Here is a 10,895-nt window from a genome sequence, read left to right on the forward strand (position 1 = left end):
CTCTTTCAGCGTTCTACCATTCAACTCCAAACTTAAGATTTAATTCTCTCTATTTCTCTTATTGATGGAGCCATGAAAATACTTAGTATTTATGTCCTCTTCCTTTAGCCATCTCGCCCTGTATTTTTGCCACTTGATACTGCAATTAAGATTTGATAGTTTGAATATTTGGTCTGATTTTTGTCGTTTAGAGAGTAGCTCCTCCTCTGACAGACCTACTGATTCTTCTTTGAGTTCGAGTCTGTTGAGTTCTTCTTATGCTTCCTTAATTTTGCCCCCAAGGTTGTGCATGTGATTTTTATGCCAATCTTTGAGTCTCTCTTTGATCATCTTCAATTTTTTCTTTGAACACAAACATGCCTCATTATCCTTCAACCTTCAAATCTCTCAATTGATCTCTGATAAAATTATGATAGCCTTTTATATCCATCTGGCAACTTAGCATACAGAATGGTTTCGGGCCCCAATTCTTCCTATACTCATAGAGCATGATTGGACACTGACAAACAATCCTTTATTAAGGCACCATTGTTTACAAGTTAAGGGGAAAAAATATTTAAAAAAAAAAACATTAACCGTAGTCAGTTTAACTCCAACTAACACTGCTTAAAAAAAAAAAAAAAAACTCCAACTAACACTAAACCTTCAAAACGACGTCGAACTTCCGATCTTCCACGATGACCGGAAACTCCCTACCGCCGGTGAACCTCACCGACAGTGGCCGCCCAGTTCTGTTACCGAACGAGATCGAGTGCTTCTTCCTCTCCGGCGTAGACCTTCTCAGCGAAGACGAACCTAACACATGGTTCCCTCACTTAAAATCCGGCCTCCTCATCCTAACCACGCACCGTCTCCTCTGGCTCCCAGACGCGGCCGTCTCCGCCTCATCCTCCTCCGTAGCTGTCCCCCTTGCTTCAATCTCCCACATTTTTCCACACAAGAAGTCTCTCAAATCGGTGTTCGCGTCTCCAAGGGTTCGTTTCCAGGTGTCGCCGTCACCGGAGCGGGGAGTTGCCTCATCGGGATCGAGATCGGTGGTTGCGACGGTCGTGGTGAGGGGAAAAGGGGATTGTGATGCTTTTGTGTCCAAGTTTTGGGAGAATTGGAGAGGTAGAGCCTGGGAGGAGTCAGAGAGTGCTACGAGTTCGAGTTCTAATGCGGCGGCTAGGGCAGCAACGACGTCGTCGAGTGGGATTTATTCGAGTGATGGGACGGTGAGGATGGTGGGAGTGTCGGGAATATTGAGGAAGGAGCAGGAAATGTGGGAGAGTACTGATAAGAGTTTGCAGGATGCTTTTCAGGATTTGAATGCGCTTATGGTAACTCTTTTTTCTCTCTGTTTTATAAATGATAAGGCCTTTTGATATATGTGACCGACTTTAGTTGGTGGAAAATGATTTAGTTGTTATATGATGTTAGAGTTGTATAAGACAAGCTAGCAGTTCTAAGTTACATTTGCCTTGAAACACTTGATTATTTTCTAGGCATTGAGGTCTCACATCTGTCTGATGGCTCTCTAGAAGTGCTCTCTCAATCCATGTTAGAGACCTCCTTTCAAGAGTCAATATGGACTCTGCTAAGGGAATGCCTTCACCTATGGATCTAACTTAAATTATCTGAAGTGGGATCTGTTCCCTGTTGAGGTCCTTCATTGTCCAGATCAATTGTTGGAGCATTGCAGAATGCAACTTTAACAAGGCCAGAAATATCATTCTCAGTAAATAAAGTATGTCAGTTTCTGTCCAATCCCTCAGAGGAAAATTGGAAGGCTGTCAAAATAATACTTAAGATAAGACACTTGGGAGTTGGGAGGCACCCTTCATCATGGTTTACTATTGCAAGCTGCTCCTATTCACCAATTATTTGGGTTTTGTGATGTTGATTGGGCATCAGATCCTAATGACAGGAGATCTACATATGTGGCATGCATTTACTTAGGCCCCAATTTTGTTTCCTGGTAGTCCAAGAAACAAGTATTTTGCTCTAGTGCAGAAGCTGAGTAGAGAAGCTTGGCAAATCTCTGCAAAGATACTCTGATTTCAATCTCTCATATTAGAACTAGACTGCAAACTCAACACACCTCATATTCTGTGTGCTAATCTGTGTATTGTTTCCCTAGCACACAACGCTATACTACACAATCATGCAAAACATATAGAACTGGACATTTTTGCGAGAGAGAAAGTACTTAGCAAGAATCTCATAGTTTTACATGTTCGTGCTCAAGATCAGCGGGTAAGGCCTTAGCTAAACCACTTTCTGCTGCCAGATTTTGCATTCTTCATGAGAAGCTTAGGGTATTTGACAAACTCAGTTTGGTCAAGACGCCCTCCACTTGTAAGTGGGAATGTTAGAGTTGTATCAAACAAGCTAGTTGTTAGCTGCAGTCTGTTAAGAATTAGTTAGCTTAGTTGTTGCCCGCTGCAGTCTGTTTGAGTGTTAGTTAGACTTTGCATTAACTAACTCTGATATAAGTAGACATCATTTTTCATATTGTAATGCATCGAAAACATTAATACATTGAACAATTTTCTTTCAATTTCTCTCTTCCATATCTTTCTAACATATGACTTGTTAAATGAGAGGTTGGAGACGAGTCTAAAAAGCGTATTGTAACGCCCCAGACTGCTTTCGGGATGATCAACTGACCCCACAAACCAACACGGGTCTTTTCAGCATGCTTTGACCTCACTCGCACGCTTTCTGAGAAACTTCCCAGAAGGTCACCCATCCCAATACTACTCCAAGTCAAGCACGCTTAACTGTGAAGTTCTTATTGAACGGGCTCCTGAAAAGAAGATGCATCTTGTTGGTATAGGTAGTACCCATCAATCCTTATAAGCCTTCCTTCAACCATGCAGTCCCATACCTGCACGGCCTCAGGATCCCTCTCATTCCGATGTGGCGACCACCCTAGCCCCCATTGGCCTCAGGTGTTACATGCGGTGCAACCACCCCTCGCCTTCTTCGGCCCCGGGTGTTACATGCCCACCAGCTTCCGCATGGTTCGTCCTCGAACCACATCGTACTGGGAGAGGTCTGGCTCTGATACCATTTGTAACGCCCCAGACTGCTTTCGGGATGATCAACTGACCCCACAAACCAACACGGGTCTTTTCAGCATGCTTTGACCTCACTCGCACGCTTTCTGAGAAACTTCCCAGAAGGTCACCCATCCCAATACTACTCCAAGTCAAGCACGCTTAACTGTGAAGTTCTTATTGAACGGGCTCCTGAAAAGAAGATGCATCTTGTTGGTATAGGTAGTACCCATCAATCCTTATAAGCCTTCCTTCAACCATGCAGTCCCATACCTGCACGGCCTCAGGATCCCTCTCATTCCGATGTGGCGACCACCCTAGCCCCCATTGGCCTCAGGTGTTACATGCGGTGCAACCACCCCTCGCCTTCTTCGGCCCCGGGTGTTACACGTATGGCTTCTTTTTGAGCAGAAGTAAGGCGAAATATATGAAATATAAGTTTAGTAAAAGTAGTGTTTCTAACTTAGAGGTGAAGTTGGAGATCATATCATACCACATATTACAAGGTTTGAATATGTCAAGTATGTAGTGCAAAACAATGGTGAAATAGTGGTTTAAATATGTCTAGTCTGTAGTGCAAAACAATGGTGAAATAGAAGATGTAAACCAATTCAAGTTGTGTGGTTGAAATGGAGAAGGGCCTCAGGTGTTTTATGTGATACAAAAGGACCGCCCAAACTGAAGGGAAAATTTTATGGCTCAACTATAAGACCAACGATATTGTACAAAACAAAACATTTAGTTATAAAGAACCAACACGAAAATAAACTAAGTGTAACAGAGAAGAGGATGTTGTGTTGGATGAGTGGTATGACTATACGAGATAAATTAGAAATGACAGACTAAAGAGTGTTGGGATAACTCATATAATAGAAAAGATGATGCAATCTAGGCTTAAGTGGTTTGAGCATGTAGAGAGAAGACCTGTGAATTATGTAGTAAGGAGAGTAGATTAGATAAAAGGCTAGTCAAACCGCTAGAGGTTGAGGAAGACCTAATAAAACGATAAGAGAAACTATTAAGATTTTGAGATTCACGGATTGGATAGAATCATGGGTCTTTGACATAATTTGATCCAGGTAGCCGATTTCACTGAGTGGGATAAGACTTGGTTGTTGTTGTTGTTGTATTATGGCATAGTTTGATTCATGTAGCCGACCCAAATTAGTGGGATGATGCTTGATTGTTATTGTTGTATATGACTTGCTTTGGCCATGAGTTTGAAGGAAATATTAGGTCTTTGTTGCTATTTTTTGCAGATATAAGATGCATGCTTCTCATGCAGGGAAAGGCATTTTAAACCATGTTATCAATGTAAACTAATAATATGGATTTTTAATATTTTATTTATGTTTGTCTTGAAGCTTACACTTTTAATTTGCGTACTTGGAGTAATTTGAGGAAAATGTCTTTCCTTCTAATTTTAGGCTTATTTAAATAAAATGGGAACATTGCTCAATTTACTTTTGATTGATGAGGATTAATCCGGCAAATGAAATCTAATAAATCTTGGAAGCTTAATGTTAATTTTATAAGAGAACTTGTGAGCTGAATTTTTCCTTTATTATATGCAAACAGGTGTGAACTCTTTGTTTCTCTGACCTGATTGTGACTACTGTAACTAGGTCTAGAAGTTATTTTGTAATCTTTTAGTTAGTTTTGTTTTAAGCTTGGCTTAATGATGGATTTGCAGAGCAAGGCTAAAGAGATGGTCATGCTAGCAGAAAAAATGAGGCTAAAACTTTTGTCTGGCTCCAATTCTCAAACAAATACAACTAACGACGAAGAGATAGGCTCAAAAGAAGAAATGCAAGAATTGTTATTGAGTGTTGGTATAATATCCCCTGTTACAAAAGAGTCTGCAGGTGCTCTGTATCATCAACAGTTATCTCGCCAGGTTCTCTAATCTCTGCTCCGTGATCAGTCATTATTTTCTCTGTATTCAAGAGATCATGTGAACTGTAATTTTGTTTTGTAAGACATGCTTTTAGAAAGAGTTCTCAGTGGAGGCTTTTTACGACTGAACCTCTTATTTCTGCTATTTTAAATGTGAACAGAATCGTAGAAGATTATAATTATAATTATTAATTAGAATACAGAAGATCTTCTTTATGTGCATTGCAATTGAAATCGAGATGCATGCTGTATTTCTGAAGTTAAGAAGTTAATTAACGGTCGCTTGACTGATTATCATTTGTTAGATTTCTGTTTGTTTAAAATTTTTTAATATGTCCTTGCTAATAGTTGGCAGATTTTGTTAAAGTTCCACTAGAGAGAGCTGGAGGAATTATCAATCTAATTGATGTTTATTGTCTCTTCAATCGTGCTCGTGGAACAGGTTTCAATACTTTTCCATGTTCCCTTAGACATGATTAATTTTGAAGTCTTCCATTTGTTGAATTAATACTTCCCTTTGTTTTGGTCATCGTCTAATAAACAGAATTGATCTCACCTGATGATTTGCTGCAAGCATGCTCTCTGTGGGAGAAGTTTGATGTGTATGTATGACATTATCTTCTTCTATTTTAATTATTTCTGCTACTGCATTTTGTAAATTGTAGTCATAGCATATAACCAACAAGAGGTATTCAGTTCATACTCTGGGATTCTAATATTTAATCCTTCAATGCAATTATGCAACCCCTTTGGGATTTGTTATATTTCCACGTGCTGACTATGTTATTTGACTGTTTCAGCCCTATTGTTTTGCGGAAGTTTGATAGCGGCGTCATGGTAATACAAAATAAGTCCCACAGTGATGAGGAGGTATGTTCATTTTATGTTTTCTTTTGCAGCCATTTTTATGTTAGGTTTTATTACTTTATTAACTTGGGAAAAGCATCTGTCTTGTGGTCTGCACAATATGGATTTTATGCTGCTCCCTAATCAGTATTATCAAATAGCAGTGTCATGGCCTCTATGGCGGATATTTATGTCGGTTTTTGGACTCGCTTCAATGGTAAATATCAGCCGATATTGCGGGTTTTTCCGTCATAATCCGCTATAAGGGCGTTGCAAAGCTGCCGGTATGACGGTATTTTCGCTCTCCGCCATGGACCGCCATGGACAACACTGTCCCTAATTATGAAATTGTACATTATGTTTTTCTTGATTTGACATTTATGCCTGTTATGTTGTAATCCAAGCTAGTCAAATATGATTCAATTAACTAACTTCTGTTTGGTGTGTAGGTTTTCACTAAAATTAAGGTGCTTGTTATGAAGCCTGATGCTCTTCGAGCTGGGATAAGTCCTAGTGATGCTGCAATGACGCTGGGTGTTGCCCCAGCAATGGCAAAGGAACATCTCTTGTCTGCCGAGAGCAAGGGTACACTGCTGTACTGCTATCTTCACTACTTTTAACAGCATATCTTTTATTCTGATTATGTCCAATCTTTCCCAGGTATACTTTGCAGAGATGTCAGCCCTGATGGATTTCGCTTTTATATTAACTTGTTCCCAGAAATTGATCGAGATGATATGTATTTGTAAGTGAACTTTCTATGCTTCTGGTTTTTTTATTTTTTATTTTTTATTTTAAAGTTGATTTCTTTTTGGTTTATTGGTGTTCTGGTCAAATACGTTCCTCCTTGAGCTGAAACCAATTTGCACTAAGACTGCTTTTTTCAGTGTTTCTTTAGTATTCGTTGTTCAGTTGCCCTGTGTTCTGTTTTATCTTCCCATGTGGTTTTGTTGACATATGATGCACATTTCTAACAATTGTATTCAAGCCTTTGAGATGTAATGTTTATTGAGGCTTCACCACACTTTATTCTCTCCTCCTATAACAAGTTAATTACTAATGTGCTGTCTCTTATCCCATGTTACTAAATATTCTACAAAGTGTTTCATATACTATATTTTCTAAGAGGGTTATTTTTTAAAATGGAAAATGAGACAAACATCAAATTCTTTCATATCAAGAAAATTTATTTTTACTTTCATCCCATTCTTGTCATAGCTTCATGTTTCAAGATTAGATAAATTATTTTAGATAATATGCTAAAAGTCTTTCTACTCGGAATATACAGATAGACTATGTCATTGATGTTATTTGAAAATCGGTGCTTCACTTTTAAAATCAGTATCACCAACCTTGCCGTTGAGCACTCTGCTTGGTAGTTCAAGGGTTATTGATTGCTATCCTTTTCCTTCATTTATTGGTTTCTAGTTTGAAATTTTTCAATGATAGAATATGATTTTTGATCATTGATTGATTTCATATGCATAAGTTGTGTTGTGATGAAGTGTCGTATATGCCATTTTTGCAGAGTGAAAGATCAAGGGATTTATTCCTCGTGGGTTAGAGCAATCCCTGCTCATGGTTAGAGTGGCAAGCTTGCCCATTCAAGATATATTAGATAAATTTTGAGTGCCAAGAACTGGCCTGACTTGGCTAGTTTGTCTATATTTTTCTCATTTTAATCACTGTATAAGATTTCTGTTGTAAAGAACATTTAGCAAAATCACCTTAAAGAATTACTATAATGCTCACATCAAAAGAACATTTTATTCATACGAATTTGGCAAACAGAAGCAGGAACTAAGCTCAAAGTTACATTCCCTTCACTCAGATCAATAATTTTCCTTGTTGGCTTTTTATTCTTGAAATTTAACACACACACACATATATGATAGAAGGCAATAAAAAGTGTTGCAAGAATCTGAGAAAATAAATTGTTGAAGTGTTATTAGAACTCAAACTGCATGTTTGATGTGTATCCAAGTGCAGCAAGATGAGTTGCTATGGCTTTATTCATGGGTGGTGGACCACATCTAAGTATCTGCAAAATTGAAAATTTTATTTCATTTGTAAATTATTATTACTAGGTGCTGATGAATTTTCTTAAAAGTGAGAGAGTGTGTGTGCGCGTGTTGTCAATTAAACCTGGATATCCGAGGCAGGTGATGGACAATGGGATTCGATCATCTGCTTTGATACGAACCCAACGCCACCATTCCATTCATTAGGAGGCTGTCAAGTGTGTTGAGCATATATATCAAACACTTTAGTATACAAATGAGACAATAAGTTTAATAATATGCACGGTAAGAATCTTTGAATTGAAATGGTTGCTAGTTTTTGTTTTTGAACTAACCTTATTAAGAACATGATAGACACGGAATATGTGAGGAAATGTGTTTGCAAAGCGATCAAGTTCTTCCTGCATCACCAAACAAATTTTACTCAGAATTCAAGCTAGCCCAACAATTTTTAAAGTTCAATTATCTTACCCTACATTCCTATTCCTAAACCAATAGCAGTATTAAGAAAGGAATCACTACTCTATAGACATGATTTCTTAAGGTAGTAGGTTACCTTTAGTAGGATATCATCCACTGTCACATTGGCGTAAATGAGGTACACTTTTGTTTTGTCCTTTTTGTTTTCTAGTATGGCCCTTATAAGCTACAACAAAAGATGAAATGTCATTTTCAATCTACTTTCAAACATCATAAAATAACTTTAATTACTGTACTACACTGTATAATTATTAAACTTCTATAATATCATGATTAATTAATTAATGTACTATATGTATGTACCTGAAACATTGGGGTAATGCCTGAACCTCCAGCAATCATTCCAAATGCCTTAACCTGGCCAACTTTGTAACTGAAACGTCCCTACAAACTCAGTATATAGCCATTATTACATTTACTTTTCAAGTATATGAAAAATGAAAACTATGAAATACGCACTGTTTACAACTTCAATATTTTTATTTTGCCTAACAAGGTAAGTAAAGTACCTTGGGGCCCTTCACGGCCAAGCTGTCACCTTCCTTCATTTGCCTAAAATGGTGGGACATTTTTCCATTTGGGTACATCTGATATGATACCAAATAGTTGATGTTAACATTATTATTTTTCATAAATAAGGTTTATAGTTTGTCAAAATTTATCCATAAAAAATTATACCTTTACAACTAATTCAAAATAGCCAATATCTGAATCCAATGTGATTGGAGTGTATGATCTCATAACTTCCTTTCCTTCACTATCTCTTCCTCTGCTCAACATTTATACAAAAAATGTTAAACAACTAATTAATTTTGTCAAGGTGGGCGATATAAATCGACTGATATGTGTTAGTTGAATTAAATAAATGTAAACTATTAATTCGAAGTTTAATCTCTGACATTAACAATATAGGATTGACCACTAAGTCATTAAAAGAAGTATCAATTTTTTTTTCAAACCTGACAAGTATGTTTTTTCCAATGGGAAGACCCAATATCGACTTAGGAGTAGGTAGGGCAAATTTGAATTTAGCAGTATTGGGGCTGATCTGGGTCTTCTTTATAAGTTTGAATTCTTTGAAATTATTTGGGTCCAGGGAACCTGAAAATTTGTAGTTTAGATGGTCACTTTATAAGTTTGATATCGAACTCGAGACCTTTAGTTAATTTGAACAACAATTTAAGAACATTGAAATGAAATATTGGAAATGATGAGTTTGAAAAAGATGACATAATTGTTAACATAATGTAGTAATGAATAGAGAGACCTTTGGGTTTTTTGCGATAGTAAATATATGCAGCCGTAAGGCCAACAGCAACAAGAGCAATTGCACCATTCAGCAATTCAGGCTCCAAGTTATTAGCAAAAGGTAAGGACTTGAAAAACAATGTAGGGAAATTAAGTGTCACGTTGAATGGCAACTCCAACATTTTGAAGAAAATATGGTAATTAGTTAATGAACAACACCATGCTTTATATATACATTTGTACATGAACACTACAACAGATATATTCCTTATACTATTTTTTTCTTTCTTTCTAGTTATTATAGAATGAAGCAAAGAATAATCCCAAACGTCTCAAGAAGGATAACATATTCTATTAACTTTTACAATGTTTCTTAAATAAAATTATGGATATATCCTAGATGAAAATGATCATCTACACTTTTGACACTACATTACTTGGCCCCGATGACTAATCACTAGGAAAAAAACTACTCCATTCGTTTTAAAATGAATGATATTTAAGATTGACATGAGAGGGATTTTAAGGCTATGCAAATATGAGACTGCATAGTTAAAAGAAGACTTAAAAGAATTGATTGATACTACTTATATCAATAAGATGCATCTTCTTTTCGGTAGCCTAACAAATAAGAACTCCATAGTTAAATGTGCTTGACCTGGAGTAGTATTTGGATGAGTGACTTTCTGGAAAGTTTCCTAGAAAGCGTGTGAGTGAAGACAAAGCATGCCGAAAAGATCCGTGTTGGTTTATGGGATCAGTCGGTAATTTTGAAAGCACTCTGGGGCGGTATAACTAGTCTAGTATTGTACCTCCTTTATAGTTCCATCTGCTTTGTGCTTCACCTTATAAAACCATTTGCTACGAATATGTTTGATGCTAGGTGAATGATCAATAAAAATTTAAGTTTTGTTGTGCTTCAAGACATCCAGTTTAGAGTTTCATTGCCTTCCAACGAGCATACTTGCTTGTTTCTTATAACTATCAGGCTAAAAAATAGTGGTATTAGACAGAGCAAAATGTTATTGGGATGTAAAGAGATTATTTAATAAATGGAAATGCTCAATAGGATAAAGTATAACTAAAGAATTATGGTAAGTTGATTTCTTTGAAAGACTGCATATGAAGTCTGACAAATGACTAGACTTTTTGGTAGGTCTAGTGGTTCTTCTCAATGTTTGTGGTTCAAGAATTTGTTCAATTTGTATCTATCTCATTTGTATCCAATGTTGGAATGTTCCTCATTGTTTTGTATTGTAGGATAAATGACTTGGTTATGGTTAAAAAGTGTTGATGTTCCTCATTGTTTTGGCAATTTTGACTGGTAAAGTAAAGATCTCCCCATATTTTAAATGAGTTGATG

The 10,895-nt window shown here is 36.9% G+C and overlaps 2 protein-coding genes across 2 annotated transcripts; one reads left to right on the plus strand and one right to left on the minus strand.

The window, feature by feature from the left end:
• Positions 1-543: 543 nt before the first annotated feature.
• Positions 544-7,558, plus strand: LOC131616791 (vacuolar protein sorting-associated protein 36-like). The gene is made up of 8 exons (XM_058888239.1): positions 544-1,319; positions 4,735-4,938; positions 5,286-5,379; positions 5,482-5,539; positions 5,738-5,807; positions 6,233-6,368; positions 6,444-6,528; positions 7,312-7,558. The coding sequence occupies exons 1-8, from the start codon at positions 678-680 to the stop codon at positions 7,367-7,369; spliced, it is 1,347 nt and encodes a 448-aa protein (XP_058744222.1). The 5' UTR covers positions 544-677; the 3' UTR covers positions 7,370-7,558.
• A 125-nt stretch (positions 7,559-7,683) lies between these two features.
• LOC131616792 (NADH--cytochrome b5 reductase 1-like) lies at positions 7,684-9,740 on the minus strand. The gene is made up of 9 exons (XM_058888240.1): positions 9,552-9,740; positions 9,244-9,385; positions 8,963-9,053; positions 8,794-8,871; positions 8,588-8,668; positions 8,361-8,450; positions 8,140-8,205; positions 7,929-8,015; positions 7,684-7,824 (listed from the first exon to the last, which is right to left on the minus strand). Exons 1-9 carry the CDS (start codon positions 9,712-9,714, stop codon positions 7,732-7,734), a joined length of 891 nt encoding a protein of 296 aa, XP_058744223.1. The 5' UTR covers positions 9,715-9,740; the 3' UTR covers positions 7,684-7,731.
• Between the last annotated feature and the right edge of the window lie 1,155 nt (positions 9,741-10,895).

Source organism: Vicia villosa, linkage group LG7, assembly GCF_029867415.1.
Source record: "Vicia villosa cultivar HV-30 ecotype Madison, WI linkage group LG7, Vvil1.0, whole genome shotgun sequence".
NCBI lineage: Eukaryota > Viridiplantae > Streptophyta > Magnoliopsida > Fabales > Fabaceae > Vicia > Vicia villosa.